At 43.0% G+C, this 19,243-nt stretch overlaps 1 protein-coding gene across 2 annotated transcripts; it reads right to left on the minus strand.

Moving 5' to 3' along the window:
* Positions 1-1,020: 1,020 nt before the first annotated feature.
* hic1 (hypermethylated in cancer 1) lies at positions 1,021-9,897 on the minus strand. 2 transcript variants are annotated; one of them, XM_070906403.1, is made up of 2 exons: positions 9,838-9,897; positions 1,021-3,258 (listed from the first exon to the last, which is right to left on the minus strand). In XM_070906403.1, the coding sequence occupies exons 1-2, from the start codon at positions 9,895-9,897 to the stop codon at positions 1,021-1,023; spliced, it is 2,298 nt and encodes a 765-aa protein (XP_070762504.1). The 2 variants fall into 2 exon arrangements, with proteins under 2 accessions (XP_070762504.1, XP_070762505.1); XM_070906404.1 differs by lacking the exon at positions 9,838-9,897 and adding an exon at positions 8,109-8,160 and having other exon boundaries at positions 1,021-3,242.
* Positions 9,898-19,243: the final 9,346 nt, after the last annotated feature.

Genomic DNA, 19,243 nt, shown 5'->3' on the forward strand with positions numbered 1-19,243 from the left:
TGCTTCGTCTACACCATGAGATGAAGCTATACTCATCATGAACAGGGATTAGTGTGTCATCAGTTGGGTATGTGCAATCGTGTCCCAGTTATGAGATCACAGGGCTGTGCTGACTGCATCTCAATAACAACTGAAAGCTAAAGGACGTTAGTCAAAATGCAAAGGAAGTTTTAGCTCAAGAAGGGTTACAACGCTGACTGTAAGGCTGATTAAGCTACCATTACTGTCACATAGCATGAGCCTTTATCCGCACAAGTATGCGGGGGAGTGGGTTACTTTAAAAAAAAATGTGGAGAAAATAAAGCAGAGGAGACTTTACCAAAATGCCGAAGCAATTGCTCTTATCGTTCAGTCATTTCCTCGCGTCTTGGGAAGCAGGAACATGATTTGGAGAAGCTGGAGAGTGAGATACATAAATTGTCCAGTACCCCAAAAACAGAAGAAAAAAAAAAGAAAAATATATCCTCCCATTACTTTAAAGTCCAGAAGAGTTGGCTTATTCATTTGGTAAAAGTTCCGCTCAGGTCTGGACCGAAACCCTGAATCTTGTCCTTATGTGCTTTGTCATGTTTTGTACACAACCTTTTGTACACAGGTTTAGGGTCAGATTGCAACGTTTCCTTGCAACAGTTTCTCTTTGGATTTCACCAAAATACAAAAATAAATAAAACAATTTCATTTTGGTTTTCAATTTGTCACTTTGGCTCAATGGCTGTAAAAAATGTTTTAAATGTTTGTTTGCATACACTGTACATAAATACTGTACTTCTTTGAGTGAGTGTCCCTTGGTCACGGAATAGCACAGAGCTCCCTTAAGAAGGAGGATTTTAAGATACATTAGATGTATAAAAAGGCACTTACAGTCTACACATTTTGGTATGCATCAGCAGACCAATTCCTTTTGGCCTGAGTCTGAGGTGCAGAGGAGATATTGAGTTGAGGTGAATGGCTTTTGAATACTGCAAGTTGTGTGTGCACACAGACCTATTGGTGATTGACATTTATACAGGTCAAGTGGTCTTAGCTGGGTGAGTAGCGGTCAATGGTGCGGGCTTCAGAGAGGGCCTGTGGGGGAGGGGGGAGGGGTTGGACCAGGACATCCATCTTGTCGTGGGTGAGGCCCAGGTGCTCCGAGGCCAGTTTGGACAGCGGGTAGAGGCTTTCCATGGCCTTTGCATCAGCTACCAGTTGCTGTTGGGCTTGGATGAGAAGCTCATTGGCCTTCTCTTGCTTCAGGCCCAGATGCTCTGCTGCGTATTTACTCAGAGGATAGATGCCCTCAGCAAAGTCCAGCTTCAGTTTCCCATCTGTGGTCAGGCCCCCTGCAGTCCCTCCACTGCTGTGCATCTTCATGTGGCTGATGAGGTTGCGCTGCTGAGCAAACTTTCCCCCGCACACCTGACATTCATAGGGCTTCTCCCCCGAGTGGATGCGCATGTGCTCAGTGAGGCGATACTGGCGGGTGAAGCGCATGCCACAGGAGTCGCAGGCAAAAGGTTTAAGGCCCAGGTGGCTACGCATGTGGCGCGTCATGGTGCCGCGCTGCGTGAACTTCTTGCCGCAGATGCTGCAGGGGTAAGGCCGGGTCAGCCAGTGGGTCTTCTCATGCTGGCGCAAAGTGGCTGGATCCTTGTAGGACTTCTCGCAGGAGGAACAGCGGTAGGGTCGCATCATCTCCCCGATGCCCCCTGAACTCAGCCCCTGGCTGGACTTGGTCTCCAGATGGGACAGACTGTTCAAACTGTTACTGCTGTTCAGGCTCCCATAGCCGTTTGTATTACTGCTCATGTTTTTGGTGCTGCTGTTATTGCTGTTTCCCATCTCCCCACCGGAGTTGCCATACAGCTCTTCTTCCGTGTGTGTCTCCACATGTGCATTGAGCTGCTCTGAGCTCGGGAAGCCTTTGTCACAGGGAATGCAGACATACAGATTGTCCCCGAAGCTCTCTGGCTCATACGGCATGTGGAACCTCCCCATTGGTCCAGGAGGGGACGGGCGGCCTTCACTACTGCCTGTCTCCTCTGTGCCTGACCCGCTCTTGTCGTCTGCTCCTTCACTCTCCTCCCCGGCCTTGTGGTGGTTATGATGCTGGTCTCCATTTTCACCCCCTTCCTCCTCATCCTCATCTTCATCTTCATCTTCAGCTGTGTATGGCTCATGTTTCACCCAGCGGTAGATGTTGCCCATTTCTCTGCCTCCCTCTCCACCTTCCGTGGGGGTGTCAGGGCTGGGGGGGCATGGGTAGCGATCTGTGCCCTGGGAGCCTGAGCGATGCAGATGGGGGAGGTGGGGGCCAAGAGGCTGGTTGAGATGGGGGAAAGGTGGAGGAGTGAGGGAGCTTGCCTGGTCGGTCAACTCCATTTTTTCTGAGGGGAAGGCCCTTCCATTCGTCCCATGCATGGGACTGGTGCGGCCGCTCAGGGTCCCGTCTCGCTCCTCATCATTGTGAGTGTTTGCCAGATGGGAGTGAGAGGGTGTGTGCTGAGACTGGGAGTTGGGGCTTTTCTTGGAGAGATCAAGGCCGTAGTTGGGGGAGCAGTTCCTGTCAGGGTGGGCTGAGCGTCCAAGCTGGGCAGGCAGAGCTGACTGCAGGGATGGGAACACCTGAGAGCCCTGGGTGGAGGTGGGAGCATACAGCTCCCCAGCATGAAGGGCTAGTCGATGGGGAACTAGCTCCTCTAGTGGTGGTCCCCGGGTTGCATGGCTATTCAAAGTTCCTCCTGGAGGGCAGGACTGAATGACAGGAGTAGAAACCCTATACCTGCCACCACCCCCTAAACCCATACTATTGGGCCCCATCTTTGGGTAGGGCAGAAATGCAGGACCTGGGCGGGGAGGGTACTTGCCATTTCTTTTCAGCTTCTTTTTGCACAAAGCCACTAAGTCGAGCAGCTGAAGGTAGCTGGCCGCTGCCAAGACAGCCCCTAGATTGGGTTCAGTGGGAGAAGTGGGGTCTCCATCACTAAGGCGGCCTGTGTAGATGTAGTCCAGAATGACCCTGAAGACCCCTGGACTCACCATCTCGTGGTCGAGGTTGATGAGATTGTCATGGACCACCAAAGATTTCAAGTAGAGGCTGCTGGCAGCCAGAATGTTCTTGTGAGCTCTGAAGAGGGCGTTCTGCACCACAATGATAACATCACACAGGAAGCCCTTGGTTCGCTGGCTGTTGAGCTGCAGGAGGAGATCCCTAGCATGACTTGGAACTTCCATGGCATCCAGCATCGTCTTCAGTCCGCCACCTGAAACAACAGATATCTGTAAAACGTCATGCAGCAGTCAGCATTTTGATACACCAAAACACAATTAATGTCTAATTTTCTGCACCACAAGAATGATTACTGATGCATTTTATAAAAGATAATAAAAAATAATGATTTACACATCAGATTGTATTAAAATATATTTCAGAGGTTTGAGTGCCAAATGTTTGATTGTCAACATAAAAATGAAACGTCTTGAAAGAAAAGTAATATGGAACAAAAATAGCCTTTGCATACGGATACATTTATGAGGATTAATATGGTATAATTAATTAATAACAGATTTTCTTTTGAAACACAACACATCACTTATTTTATTAATTTTTATGCAAACTCATAATTTTAGTTCAGTAGTTTTATTATTTGATTTTGTTGCCAGCTTTTCTAATTAAATCAGGCAAGGAACCACATATGGTAACTTCATTGATCTTGATTTTCAACATAAAAATTGAATATTTTTAACAATGTCACAAAAGTAAAAAAGTCACAAAAGTAAAAAAGTCTTGTTGTGTCCTGCAATGACACTCTAGGGTTGAAATTTTGCATTTTGACACTCTAGGGTTGAAATGTTTGTGTGTAAGTATTTCAATGAGTGCCTGATAAAGGGTTAATTTGTAATTCATGTCTTAAACATTTGCATAATCATGTTTAAATCATAGATTCCACTCGATGGAACATGTACAGAGTGCAGAGCTTATGTGTGGGAAGTGCACATGAAGGCCACTCAGTAAAAGTGAACTTTTGCGAAAGGTGAGCAGTTGCAATGGTTTTCTCATTATCAGAAATTCAAGTCTACGCATTCACTTCCTCTGCAGCGAGCAAAAAGAGAGAAACAACAAAATTCAGAGAACCGCAGATATACATTTTGTAACTGCTGGCTTCCTGATAAAGTATTCCAGAAGTGGTGTGCAGAGTTTTAAACAAAGCAAGGGATGAATGTTTCACAAGTATGATGAACAGCAGGTATAAGGAAAGGACACATCCAAAAAAAAGTTAGGTCTTTCGGCTCCCCTTTCTGCCCAGTCATATAAGGAACACTGAGCGCACGGGATGTAAATCAGCATTACGTGGTTCAATACTTTTCATTGAGATGAGCTCCAGGGATTTAATGCACACACACACACACATACGCACGCACACACACACACACACACACATTCATACACACTCAAACATCAACACTAATTGTTCCATCGAGCCTAAAATAAACTATATCAGCTGCATGCATGAAACACCATGTATTGTTCAACCAGTGGCATCTGAGGATAGTTTACTTATGAGATTAAACGTCTCAAACTGTCCCTAAGGGCTTAGTCTCACTGATGGGAAACAAGCAACTAAATAAATATCATGTCATCTGTCTGATCATGGCCTTCCTGACACCAGCTCATTCACTTCTTGTTTATGTCATTCAGAGCACACACTCAGCACAAGAATAGGGAAGTATGACTCTAAATACATTTTTTTTTTTTTTAAACTTACTAAGGAATTCTGGGGGAATCCTGAATCATGTGTCTATCTTCTTCCCTTACAGCGAACTGCTGCTAAAACCTAAAACTAAAAGTCACTGCTTAGTAAAGTTCTAGCGGTGTATTTCTGTGAATGCATGTTCAGCATCAGGCCTATTAATATCTGAGGGAAATGTCATCACTGATGAAACGGAAAATAGTGTCAGAATAAGTATGACGTCCAGCTACCGATCATGCGAAGAACAGTCATCAATATATTCTTTTAAATACAATACTTTTTATAAAAAGTATTCTTTTTATTTATTATTTGAAAAAGTGCTGTCCTCAAATCTACACGTATGACTTGATATTTGCTATTTATTGCTTATTATCTGTTCATAAATATCAAAAAAAAAAAAAATTTAAATAAAGAAATAAAGAAATAAAAAGGCGAGTATGGCAGGTTTAGGTGGGTTTACGCTCCATCATGTCCCCAGTTGTCATCTAAAGTGTTTCCACTTCTGGTTTCTGTCTGGCTTTGATTACTCAACGGTCATATTTTACTATAAATTTCAACGTCAGTCAGATCAAACGTGTTTAGAAATGAGTGTGATATGAGGAATAGGCCAAGTGCATTCCACAACTTGCTGAACTTTCGCAGAGTCTCCAGTGCATTAAGGGTGTTCAGCTTACTGTTACTGGTTACTGTGCGGAGCCTGTTGACACGTTGTGTACTCACACACACACAATCAGTGTACATCCTCGCCAGTATGCGGTCTACAGCGCCGTATTATGCGACACAGTTCAATTGCATCACAAAGCAATACAGAAGATTAAGCCTTCTTTATATCCTGATTCATGAACACAGATTCATTTTTAAATACAGCACGTAAAAGACATTTGAATCCACTCTTAATATATCCTAGCAAATTTTATAAAATCTTTTGTGATACAAGTAAAAAAAAAATTCATGCACAAATCAACATTTCTGTGCACCTGCAACGTGCTGTGCGTACAGCTAAATTATTTTTGGTAATATCTTGTGGTAACAAGTGGCTGTGGGTTTCCCATCAAGATCTCTTTTCTCTCACTGTGATGAGTCTTTTGAGAGGCCACGGTGCAACTTGCCTCTTAAAATATCTGAGCTCACTGTTTGATGTAACCTACTGGCAAAAAGTGAAAGACCACAGTGAAACGTGTTTTATAAAACTCTTGATCTGGAGGGCATGTGTAAGCTTACTGCATCCTGTTAGGAAGCCATCTACGATTGCAAAGATACTGAGTCAGAGAACACATCTTAAAGCAGCATGTGCTACATATAATGCTTTTGTAAACACATTCAAAGCCTAGTTTGTTATGTTAAACAGACTAAATTAAATCATTTTACAGCACAGTCGCCTGAGAGAAGGTTGCACAAGTCCCTCTGGGATGCATGGCTGTTTTCATCTGATAGCCTTCTTTTTAACGACCCGTCAACACGCTGAGGAAACGTAGAAGGTGGTGATGTAGTTAATGGCGATGGCATTCAGCTATCTGCATTAGATTAATATTCATTGTCCCTGTGTTTTGTCACTTTTGTGGTTTGGGGTGAAGCGGGAGACTAAACTTCCTACCTCTACATGTAGCCTCAGTCACATAAACACTCCAGACATCTGCTTAAAACGTTGTGTTGACATTTTATTTTCTTTCATTTCAATTTGCTGCTCATGCTCATGTCGCCTTGTTTATTTTAGAACCCATTTGACCATGTTCACATACAGTCCATGTTCAATTTATGAGGCAACACTGCAGTACAAAGTCACGGTAAATTTGCAAGAAGCTATTTGACTGTCGTTTTATATGACTTTAATCCAAATAATGTACTTTTTTTTGTCATTTTTGTGACTCACAAGAGGCAAATGCAGGCAGGAGAAGCTTTACATGCATTAAATAACAGACCAGAGTTTTACATTTAGGTTAGAAAAAGTGCATCCTGAAGCGCAGATCGAGTAGTAGCACCGGTGGTAGGTGAAGAAGTGTGAGTTTTAGTCAGGTCAGCAAACATCATGGAGAGTCGGTTTCCTGTCTGATTGCTGTAATCGCGAATCTAAAAATCATCTCACACTAAAATACTGTCGGGGGGTAACTTCTTAATGTTGACAGGAACCGAATGAACAGCGTATAATCATATTAATGTGACATTATAATAATCAACACTTTAAGTATTTACATGTCAATTTCGGGATTACAATCATTTAACATCGTGTCGGTTTTACAGTTTATTCAATAGCATTCGCATCACTTATTTCTAATTTCTTCGTCTAAACTCTGATGATCGGTCCTACATTTATTAGAAAATGAAATAAGATGTTCTCCGTGAAAGTTACATCTTCCTGTGTGACGGAGTTCAGGGCTCGCTTTAATGTCACTGCCCAACATCTGAGGGCTTCACGTCGCGTTGTGCTGACGCCGAGATCTCTCTGTGCCTTTAATCTGTTTTTACTCTGCTCTTCACACAGGCTGTTGCACAGTAAACCGAATCACGAGTGAATCCATCTCTCTTAGCTGCAGCCTTCAGACCTCCACCTTATCTCTGAGCCAAAAGAGCCCTAAATCACCTCCAGAAACAGACCGTTTTGCAGCACATTGTACTTTAAGGTGCACCAGGCAGCTGTTTCTTCTTCACAGCTGTCAACAGCATCTCTTTCAGACGTGAATGTAGAAATCTCGGCGTTTAGAAAGGAAACCAGAAATTCATGCACTAAAAATCCCCTCCAAAATATTCCTATAATATTCTTCAGCGTGTCTGCGTCCGCCTGAACTCAGTGCTGACACTATTACACACAGTGGCAGGCCTATTTTATTAAGTCCGACAGGAACATAATGAGGTTCATGTAGCTTCAATCTTAAATGTATTGCAGGATTACTGAAGAGGCTGATGTTCCCTTTAACTTTTATATTAAATCTGAGTTCAGGAAAACATTCAAAAGTAATAATTAAACTCGAAAAAAAAAATCATGTTCTTATTTTTGAGTGGAACAGACTTGTCTTGTTTTGTACCCCAAACTTTTTAGATCACTTTGCATCTTTTTTTTTTTTTTGAAGCAAGATATGTAATCTAAATTATCCGTTACATCAGACTGATGCTGAAGACTTTTACAAATTAACTGGCTGGTTTTTGTATAATTAATTGTTTAGGGAAAAAACCCGACTCGAATTAAAAGGACTAAGCAGAGTCTTGTCGATATCCAAAATTAAGACTTGACTAAAAACGAGGTAAGGTGTAAAATACGTTCCACTAATATTTCAACGATTGAATAAAAAGCACATTTGCTCTCTGACAGCACACACTGTGCAGTTTGCTGAATAAAAAGCTAAATGTCATCCTCCCCCTGCTCTGGTGTGCAGCGGCTCTTACCTGCATGCCCGATGTCTTCTGCCATCCGATCTAAGTCTCCCTTAATGATCATCTCAGCAATCTCTAGGAGTCATATCTGACGTTTCAGCTTTGAACTGCCAGCCTCCAAAAAACCATGCCAGTTTTCCGAGCGCGTCTGCCAGCTCTTTTTTTATGATTATTAATTGATATGAATTTCTTGTCGCTCCTTAGGTCCGTCCTCCCACCCACTTTCCTCCCTCTCCCTCTTTTCTGTCTCTCCGCCCCTCCCCTCCCCTCCTCCTCATCCCCTCCTATAAAAAAAAATACGTGCTTAGACCAGCATCAGTTTCCTCCTATTTTTTTTTTCTAGTAATTTCCTTAGCTATTTTTGAGCAGCAGCAATAACGCGCACCGGGATGATAATGGAGCCTCTATGCGCCTTAAGTGTTTTAGCGCCCCGTGTGATGTCAGTCTATAATAAAACTAAAAGGTAAAATCGAGGGCAGGAACTTCAAGTGACCCCGACTTGAACTTCTCAACACATAGTCTTAAAGAGACAGGCAGCTGTTGTACACACACGCATATATGTTGCACATGTATGATCAGGCAGCCCTCTTCAACTCAGAGGCGTTTAATGATGGAAATAACTGATCACATCAAGAGGTGTTAAAGCTCTTCACGTCAAGGGCCTTCCAGGAATTAGATCCCCACCTCCCCAAAAAACACCACCATATTTCATTTTATTTCGTCCCAGAGGCCAAAATTCAATCAAATTCAATCACAATTCAGGAAATAAATTCACAGCTGTTGGTGTTCTGTAATTGTGCACTTTCTAATTACCCTAAAGTAAAACCAATAAAACAGTTAAAGGAGGTTGTCTTACACCTTCCCTGCAGACCTCAAATTTGGAGCCTTAATATGCCCCCTGGCTTCACTTAACGAGCACAACTGGCTGAGTGGAAACTAAAAAGGAGGTTTGACAAACCACTATAACACTTGAAAACACATCTCTCTCTCTCTCTCTCTCTCTCTCTCAGGTAAAACACCTGCCGTGTGTGACTTTAAAATAGAAAAAAACCCATCCATCACCTGGACATGGAGATTGAAGTGGACAGCATTACAGACTGAGTATTGTAGATATGCAGATAAAAGCCTCCTGAAAACACAAGGACATAAGAGCCTTAGAGAGAGTTTAAATGCCTACCTACTCAAAAACCTGGCAAGCACCCACCCCCCCCCCACCACCACCACCACCATAATGGACTGATGTCAAAATATTGCTATGATAGGTAATAATGCCCACTATGGACACTGGTTTGTCTTTAAAATAATTGCTTCCCAAATTCCTTTTAAACATCTTCGCTTTTCAGCAGCAGACCTGTGCAGTCTATCAAAATAATTATTAAAACGTTTTATTTTATGTGGCTTTTATAAATTGCACGTTTATTTCTAACTTTGCGCCAACATCTTACGCTGAAAATCCCCTCAACAACAACCCTGGGTGATTTACTTGCATATACGAAGAAAAATAAAACATTTCTAATATAGCCGAAGTTACTGCACATCAGACCAGCTTTAGGCCGGACATGCCCATATGATCCAGATGCTCCAGCTGTGTGCTGAACATCAGGGCCATCGGCTCAAAACCAAAAGACGCATTAAAAGCCCGATGAAGTCATCACTGTAGTCCGCTAAAAGCCGCTCATTCTGACACAGTGTAAGATCACACGTCTGCCATCCGCGTCTCCCTGTCGTGTCTCAATCTTACCTCGGACTCATGTCTGGTGCTCTGGCCGTATGTCTGCTCTCCTTTTCGGCATTCCCTCATTAGGATCTCCGCAGTTTCCTCCAAGTCCAGCTCTCTCTCTCTCAAAAACCTTCTCTTCCGCGTATCTTTGCAGCCCGCTCCCTCCCGGTTTTCCCCTTCTTTCACCCTCTTCCATACACTGAATTTCTCACGTGTTAACGAGACTATCTGACACTTCAGACTGTGTTGGGGTCCGCTCGGACCAAACCTGCCGGCGGAGACTTTACGCGCACAGCGACACCCAATGGTGCACTCCGCGGCAGCGAGTCCCATTGGCCCTATCAAGGAGAACATGCTGTGCAGTGATTTGTGGGGAAATGAAAGCGTAGGAAAGCTATGACCTCTCATTTGTGAGCACCCAATGACAAACACACAATAACCTATAAGTCGGGCGTATTGATTAGGTGTTTCTGCAGGAAATCGCCCTCATGAAGACGTTTGTCAGAACAAAAAGGTTTGTCAAGTTTTTACAGATTAAAAGGTAAGTAAACTGAGTCCAGGTGAGTTAGCCTTTAGTGATGATGATCTATATTCAGATATTTTACTTAAGTAAAAGTAGCAGCATAATATAAATTACTCAACTACAAAAAAGTCCTGCATTTAAAAAGTACAAAAGCAACAAAATGCACTTAAAGTGCTTAAAGTATTTTTACTTTTGGTACTTTTGCCCCTGCTAGTGTTATAATATAATATTATTGGATTATTATTATTGTTGTTGTGTATTTACATGTGAGTTGTACTTTATTGTTGCAGTTAGTGGAGACCGGCTACTTTTAACAAGTTAATATACTGCAGGATAGTTTTTAGGCTATAACAAGGCATCACATTTTATAGGCTGGTTATATGTTTTGTGTTTAAAAATAGTAATTTGAAAGTAACTACACCTGTCAGATAAATGTAGTGGAGTACAAAGTACTATATTTCCCTCAGAAATATAGTGGAGTAGCATAAAGTAAATTACAAGTACCTATACTTGAATAAATGTACTTGTACTTTCAACCACTTAAAAAGCGTAACAATGTTGAAGCTTATTAAAAAGGACGGTCTGCAAATCAATTGCATTCAAACCTGACATGCTAAAGAAAATAATGCCCTTTGATACCATGCATGCCAGTTTTTTTGGTTACTTAAGGTTGGATTATTTCAATGTATATTATAAAAGTAATTGAGAAAACATCTCCAGAGAAATGCTGCATCCGTATATTGCTGCTAAATGGCTTCAGTGGCTCTAAAAAAAGTGCATTTTGATTGTTTTTGTACTCTGTAGTTAGCAGGAGTCATGTATTTGGATGGATTATGTCTGAAAGTCTTTCCACCCTGAGGTGTTTGACAGACCGCAGATTGAAATTGGTGAAAGTAATTATTTCACCATCAGTTGATCCACTGAAACACTTAGCAGACTGAGGCCTATTTATGTTTGTTTTGATCACAACAGCAGCTGACAATCTCATAAAGCATGCAGGGTCTTTTCCTCTTTAAATTATCCGAGTCCAAGGTGCTGGTGTTTCATTGATGTGATTCCGAGCCACCCCAGGAGCCTGGTGGAGTGGAGGAAGGTATTGTCCCTCACTTCCATGTTCCCTTGATGAACTGTTGATAACCTCGGAGACAGAGATAGGCAGACCTGCGCAGGAGAATAGACATGTTGTATCAAGGATGTGACAGCGTGTTTCGATTCATGGTCCAAAATAGTTTTTTCCACCTCGGGAAACAAATAGTGATGTTATATGCTGCTCGTCAGGTATGTTATGTCTTTTACATAGCTTGATTTCTCTCTGTTTTAATTTACACACCATTAATTGTGGCAATATATCGGATGGATTATACATATGCAGACTTTAGGTTTACCTAGAACATATATGTTACAAAATGCCTTTTACTAGGATTCTGGAGGCAATAGCTCATTACAGAACAATAATCCAATGAATCAGTGAAATCTGTGAGGTTATTGATGTAACTGGTAGAAACTATGTGCCTACAATAGCCTCATAACCAATAGATAACGCAGGCAATAATTGATTAAGTGCACCAACATACCTTTACTTAGTAACTTTTCCTCAGATTTTACTCAAGTCTAGCTACAGTATGTCACAAGCCTTTCTGACTTCATAGGGTCAAAGCCTAGATTGTGAATAGTTTGCAAAAGCATCATAACCAATAAATAACAAACTTGCACACCACATGTTGCTTTGACCTCCATAGTAACACAAAAGGAGGGGTTACAGCCAAGAATGATGGCTCGTTTTGCTCGTAAGGACCAGATTGATTTGTTGTCTGGTAGCAAAACCAGCGCGCAGCTAGGACAGATGAGGTCAAAAGCAAATACAATGCTTTTGATATGTTAGCAGTGGCACGTAAGATGTATTAGAGAAGGAAAAGGTATGATACTATTGGAACTAATGTTGCTTGATTTCAGTTTCTTTGTGTGTCTCAGCTGTTGTCTTCCCAGACAGACTTTTATCTCACTAATCAATCAGCCCCCAGAGGCTTGTACTGGACATTAAAATACAGCCTGTCAAAATACAATTTAACATACCGTAATCTGGAGTGCAGCAAACCTGAAATGCTGAACTTTTAATGAACTGAAAAGGCCTCCAAATTGCCGGTTGTAAGCAATGATTCAATTAAAGCTGTGAGAGCTGAGCCCCGAAAACACAGCCCAGGGAGCCCATCCCAAAGACCAACACTCAGTGAGGAACCAGAGCTGGAGATAAGGCAGGCTTGACAGCTAAATCTCTGAACAGTCTGCCGTCACCCTCTAAATCACACACCTTTCCCACCGTTTCTCCAAGTGAGAGCATTGCAGGTTTTACATGTGACATATATCTTGCAGAAGCTTTGTGGGTCGGATATGGAAACACAATGAGGAGGTGAATACTCGGAGCGACTGTAGCCAACTCTTTCAGACATCTGTGAGCAGATATGTTGCAGGGTCCCCATGTCTCTAAGGCCCAAAACCGCCTCGTTTCAATTTAGCTTTTGAGTGACGAATATTGCAATCGCAATATTATTTATTGCTCCATTTCTGTCTGCCAGCACAAGACTGGACAATAGACAGGGCAGTCTAAAAGGAATCTTAACACCTTGAAACAGACCATCTAAGTGCAATGTCGCACACTGCAACTCAGCTACTCACACAAGGCCTTTTGCTCTCTCTTCTTTATTTCATCCTCATCAATCATCCCTCTCTCCGTTCTTTATTTCTTTCCAGTGGACATGGCCACACATATCTCCAGATGCTTGCTGTGACCACCCCGCCATACCAGACACACCCCCCTCCAGCGCCGGATTCGCTTCACCACCAGAAATTGAACGGTAGGCTCAACATTTACACACAGACCTCTCTTAATTCACTGTAATGAGCAGTTTTGCGACAGCTTTAGAGCATAGGCGTGCAAGGCATGTCATTTGAATGAGCAGAGCTGTTGTGCGCGTTTGGTCGCTATTCTAGTTTGCCCATCTGCTGGTGATGGACGATTATCGTGCCATGATTAGAGCCAGATCAGAAATACTTGATTTTTTTTGTTTTTCCACAAAGGGAAACATGCTAAATAGTTTCTGGTTTTGAGAAGGCTCATACCATACCATGTTTTATTCCCCAAATATTTTTGGCTATCTTGCCTTCATCAGGGTGGTATATGAGGTTGTTTGTTGTTGTGTATGCATGAACTAGCCATGTGAATTTAGATGAGAAATAAAAAATTACAATGAATAGAGAACAACCAGCCTGGCTCTGTATAATATCCACCTACCAGCACCTCTAAAAGCTTTCACTTTAAGGGAAATAAGGAAATTAAGAATTAAGAGAAATTGTGTGATTCGACTGAAAGCTCTACATCAGCTAGCACATTCAATCTGAAAAGGGTGTGCACCGATTTGCCACGGTTTCTGGGTTGAACCACGTTTCCTCGAAATGGTGTGAAACTTTGTGCAACGTGTTTTGAGGTACGTTTTCTCTCGTATCGTGGGTGTGTCAGAGGTGGCCAATCAGCAGCGACATGTATTAAAATATATAAATGTATAAACCCTGCCGTATTAAAAAGGCAGGGTGCACAATGGAACCACCTGATGAATGTATGTTCAATATTCACTTTCCTTTGTTGTGGTTTGGTCTCCATCATCTCTTGAGGGAAATATTGAATGAGAGAAGGTCAAGCAATGCACACGTCGACCTTATTTACCAGCACGACCTTGTTAGCTTAGTCCTGCCTACTCTCGCACTACTGTGTCGGTACATGACTCTGTTTGTGTGCATCTCTGCGTATGTGTGTCTGTGAGTAGGCCAGTCCAATGCGTCTGTGCAGCACATGGTTGTCCGATGCATGGTCTCTGCTCCCCGGTCTCTCCTCATTAGCCTCACACAGTGCAGCCATTCCCCTCTCGCCCCCTCACCTCCTCCCTCCCTCCCTCCCTCCTCTACCTTCCACTCACAGAGCCCACAAGGGGAAGAGCGAACCTTTTGTTTTCTGTGTCCGACCTGCACCCCGTTCCAGCCCTCCTCCTTTTCTCTCCTTCTCCTCTCCACTGACTAAATCTCTTTTCCGGCTTGATACTGCTGAAAACCATATGGTGTGTGACATCATCAGGGCAGGAAGCAGAGAGAGGGGAATGGTAGAGCAGGGGAGAGATTGGCTTGCCAGGTCTCTGTGCAGTGATGTCAGCAGAAAAACACTCTGGGAGGCCCGTTGGGGGGTGAGAGCAGAGCAGGTTGGAAATTTTATCTTTTCTTTTTTTTTCAGATTTCACTCCCACCTGGATAATCAGAGGCTGAAGGAGGGCAAGTAGAGGGGCGGCGTATACCTTGAAGGGAACCTTGATGTGATTCCCTCACATGTCAGGTCATGAACTGTTGGCACGGTGTGTCTAGTTGACATTTGTGTGCAGGTGCTGTGAAACACCTTTCTCCAGAAACTGGAGAAACTCAATCAGAGGGATTTCAGATTGTTGCTGTGATGCTAAAAGCTTCTGCAGATCGTCTAACTACCTCTTCCTTTTAGTCGCTGGCAGTCCCAATCTGCTCACCAGGCTTTATGTCTGTCAACCTCCCTCCCTCCCCCTTTTGTTCTCTGGGTGAACTCTTCAGCTTTGTTGTGAGATCCTGGTCTCCATACCATCACCACCGACCCATCCAGCTCTCTATCAGCACACACAGAGATACACATAAACACTCAGTTAGTCACTCACACAGTCAGCATCTCTCTCCTTCACACACAAAAAAACACATGCACTAAAATACCCTTCCCCTCTGATTAATGGCAGAGCTGGGGAGGGTGCCAGGCAAGGAGGGGAGGCATTAGAGGAGAGGAGCAAGGAGAGGAGAGGAGAAGGAGAGGCTGCTGCAGCTGTGGTTTTGGAGTCGGTCTCTGCACCCCCTTGCTGCCCCCTCTCTCCATCTCCTCTCTGGCTCCTCCGGGGACACACGCCTTGGCCAGGCCCCAGGAACCAGGGAGTCAGGACCAGGCTAAGGGGGAGAAAAGGGGGAACAAGAGAGGGAAGGAAGGATATCTCAAAAGAAAGAGAAAAACAGAGCTGACCTAATAACAAAGTATTGTCAGGCAGCACCTACATAAACAGGAGAGCGCATGAGATGTTCCTCAAAAGGTTTTTACGGGCAAAACGGAACAAAGCATCGTATTTCCAAAAACACTTGAGCATGTTAAAGTTTGTTTTACTATTTGATACCGGTGCTGTCATTTGGTTTTATGTTGCAACAAAATCAATACTCTTCTCAGGGTTGAAAAAAAAATACATATGCTCGAATACTTTACATTAGTCGCCTAAATGCAATCACAGTATTGTATAGTATTTTTTATATGCAAAGCACCGCATGGAACTAATTTGTAACTCACTATCAAACTCACGCATTCACATTTAGCAGGCTGCAGATTCTCCACAGGGGGAGCTGTTAAGCTATTGTCAGACTACCTCTATGAGTACATGCCAATATGTGCCACCTATAGGACAGGAAAGTCTTAACAGCAGTTTAGATGTGCAAATGTAGATATGAAGGAAACTGATATCATTTCAACTATTCTACAAATAAACAACAGACATGCAAATGATTTCATTACAAACCTATTTTTCTTTAGACAAGTAAATTCTGATTAGGACCTCCCTCCATTCTTGCCAGAGGTGGGTCGTCCTCGGACAGAGGACAAATGAGGACTGAGGACTCAAGTAAGAGCAGTGAGAAGTCGGCCTACTCTTCCCACAATTCAGAAGAAAACAGTTGTAACACTCGTTGCCAGCAGGTGGAACAAGTGTCAAAACCGCAGAAGCGATAACTTTTCTTGCCTGAAAGTGGAGCATCAAGTGGCTGAATGTATATAGACATATATAGGTTCTGTCCGAAAGCACAGTGACTTTGACAGATATTCTGAGGGTCTGTGGACTTAACTTATGCCTAAATACTGTTTGACAATATGTAGTCGTTTTTTATGATTATAGCAGTATTTTGTTTTTATTTATATATTTATCAGACCTGAATTTAGAATTAGAACAGAAAAGTAAAGACTAATTTGCAGTGAAATGGACTTTCATATCAAAAGAGATCATCCTTTCCCGTGTGTACATAATGCCAAAGTGTGCATCTTAAAGTACAGTAGGTCATCTAAAGATGCTGGCCAGCGTCATTGGTACCTTAAATATAAGAAATGTGATTATAAGCAGAAGGTTGGCTAATCAAATCCCTTTGTGCGCTGAGGGTGTGAGCAACACTCAGCTCTGTCAACAATCAAACACTCACTTCCCTCTGAGCAGCTGATTGCACATTGCTGAACGTGAACTGTTCATCCGCCGACATCAGAACACTGCCGTTGCACTGGAAGAGCAGAGTTTGAAAACAAACTGTTTGTGTTTCCCGTACTTTTAATCTGTAAATTTGCCAAGACCAGCTCTGGCAACTTTATTCCACAATCCACTTCCCGAGGAAAAGACGTGGAGTGATGAAGAGTGATGAGGATGGAAAGAGAAATGGCAGAATTTATAGGCAAGTGGGTGGATGAACCAGTAAGAGCAGACACTAGATGAACACTTTTTCTCTACACACAGCTGGCTCCCTTTTGTAATCTTGTCAAAAGCGATTGCAATAAATTGAGCATTAATGCATCCAGAGGTGGAAAATTTCCTTTGAACAGTGAAGACGTGACTTTTCATGGTTGGGGGAGGCGTCTACAGAGGGCTCATCCTTATTACATTCGAGATAAGCCTATCAGCTCTACACTTCATGCTAACTGTTCTGCACTAACCTATGGCTTTATTGGTAGCCTGACTCAACATATGCAGGATGTTTGGGTATGCCTGTGCGTGCTTGAACCCAAAGTGTGATCTGCTCACCCCCACTGCCCTGCAGTCCATGGTTAGTGTGTATTTGAGGCCTATTCTCTCTCTCTCCTCTCCCCCACTACTCTCAGTGTTTTATGGGCTGTGTGCTGCGGTGTGGTGACCTCCCTCTCACCCCGGTGCCACCCAGCCGGTGCAGGATTCAGGCGCGCATGGCCCCTGCCAAAACCCCATAGCGCCACATCTGCAATCCATAAACGCCAGCCACTCTCGCTCTCCTACTCCCTCGCCCACACTGCCTCAGACTCTCACACTCCTCCATTTCACTCTCTCTCTCTCTCTCTCTCTCTCATCCACTAACTTTTTATTTTAATTTTCAAATTCTATGCATCCCCCTTTTTGCATTCCTTTGACTGCTTCCTCCCACCACTTCTGGTTTTATTCACGCTGAACATCAACTGGCTCTTCCCTTATCTCTCACTCCCTCACTGCCCCTTTTCTCTCCTTCCGTTTCTTTATCCACATCCAACGGAAAAATCTCTCACCCATTATATCTTCAGTGGGAGCCAACTAAGTGTGGTGGCAGTGAACTGGGAACCACAAGACATTCCTGATCCAAACAGCACTAAGTCACCAGCGTTCATGTCTTCTGACAGCGGCCTGTGCCAAACACACACTTCACTTATGGGTTGGATTCAGCTTCACCACGTCGCAGTTGGTCCCCAAACAGCTAAATGTTTATCTGTTTCAAATTGATAGTGTCAGGGAAAAATGTAGTGCACGCATCTAAACTCAGTACCATTTTTGTACATGTGTTACTTTAAGAGCATTCTCCATCAAGGGGGGTATTGAATTCCCCCTCCCCTCACCATGAACTGTTGGCCAGCAGAACGCACAACACCCCTCCCCTCAGCCCTAACAAGATGTGTTCAACACATCACTGTTTCTGTGCCCTTGCCTTAATCCATGCAAAAAACAGTAAAGTGGGAAATAGATTGAGTGTTACCACAAAGCTCCCAGCTTGCCCCCCATGGGCAATAGAGACATTAGTCTTACTCAATTGTATTATCTTTTTTCTTTTACTTTTTCCACTGTAATCAAATGAAAATGCACACAGTGAACTTTTGCTCCCCTTCGTTTCTTGGATCATGTTCTGCTCTCCATCCCAAAGCCTTCACCTTCTGGTTTCCCAGACATATTGGCATGCCTCTGTGGTGCAGTCCCAACACAGCCCCGAGGATGAATCATGTTGCTGCAAGCATGCAAGAGCTCAGTTTTATGATAAATATTGCAATTGATAAATCAGTGTTTTCCTAAGCAATAAAGCATGGGGCAAGGAGGGACACACAACTGCAGAGCATTTCAGCTTTAGTTTGGAAGCAACAGAGGGGTCATGATCTGAGTGTGTGTTGACTCGAGCTGAAAAGGAGGCTTCAGGTCAGGGCTAGACCACCATGGAGAGCGAGAGAGCAGGGTGTGTGTGTGTGGAGGGGTGTACACTGCTGGTAGTAAGCAAAGCACTATAAATACGTCTACTTTCAGATGTTCATACAATTTTAGACACACCACTGGTAAATTATATAAATGAATAACAGGGTACAGGGAAATTTAGCAAGAGTGCGTTTGGAGAATAATTATTTTTAAAGCTGTTATTCGCTCTCTTGCCCTCACACTGATACGTTGATGCCATGTAGCTTAAAATAGCTTAAACGGGTTAAGATGTCGAGTAATTTGTGCTTTATGTTGTTTCATACTGTATTAAATTCCTTCCAAGACTGGTGATTAATTAGGTCTTGGTAGCCTCTTTTTTTCCCCCCAATGTCCAATGAGGCATGTTTGTGATAAAAGATTGTACAAATAAATGAACCTGACAGCTGCTATTTGTCAAAATCTTAAAGGCCACAAGTCGTTCATTGAGATATTATGGACAATAATTTTTGCTTAAAATACAACCTGGGAGTTCTTTTTCCATGATTAACTCAAATATCTCAAGCATTATCTATAATGATTTTGTCCCAGTTAGTACATTTTAATGTGGCAGCAAGCTTTGAGCCACATCTGCATGACTTCAAAGGGTTGCCAGTGT

Source organism: Enoplosus armatus, chromosome 5, assembly GCF_043641665.1.
Source record: "Enoplosus armatus isolate fEnoArm2 chromosome 5, fEnoArm2.hap1, whole genome shotgun sequence".
Classification (NCBI taxonomy): Eukaryota; Metazoa; Chordata; class Actinopteri; order Centrarchiformes; family Enoplosidae; genus Enoplosus; species Enoplosus armatus.

Bases quoted from the DNA above. Each gene is read 5' to 3' on its own strand.
- hic1 (XM_070906403.1), bottom strand. From the start codon at position 9,897: ATGAGGGAATGCCGAAAAGGAGAGCAGACATACGGCCAGAGCACCAGA. The intron at 3,259-9,837 runs GTAAGATTGAGA...GACGTTTTACAG, and splicing joins GCACCAGACATGAGTCCGAG to ATATCTGTTGTTTCAGGTGG.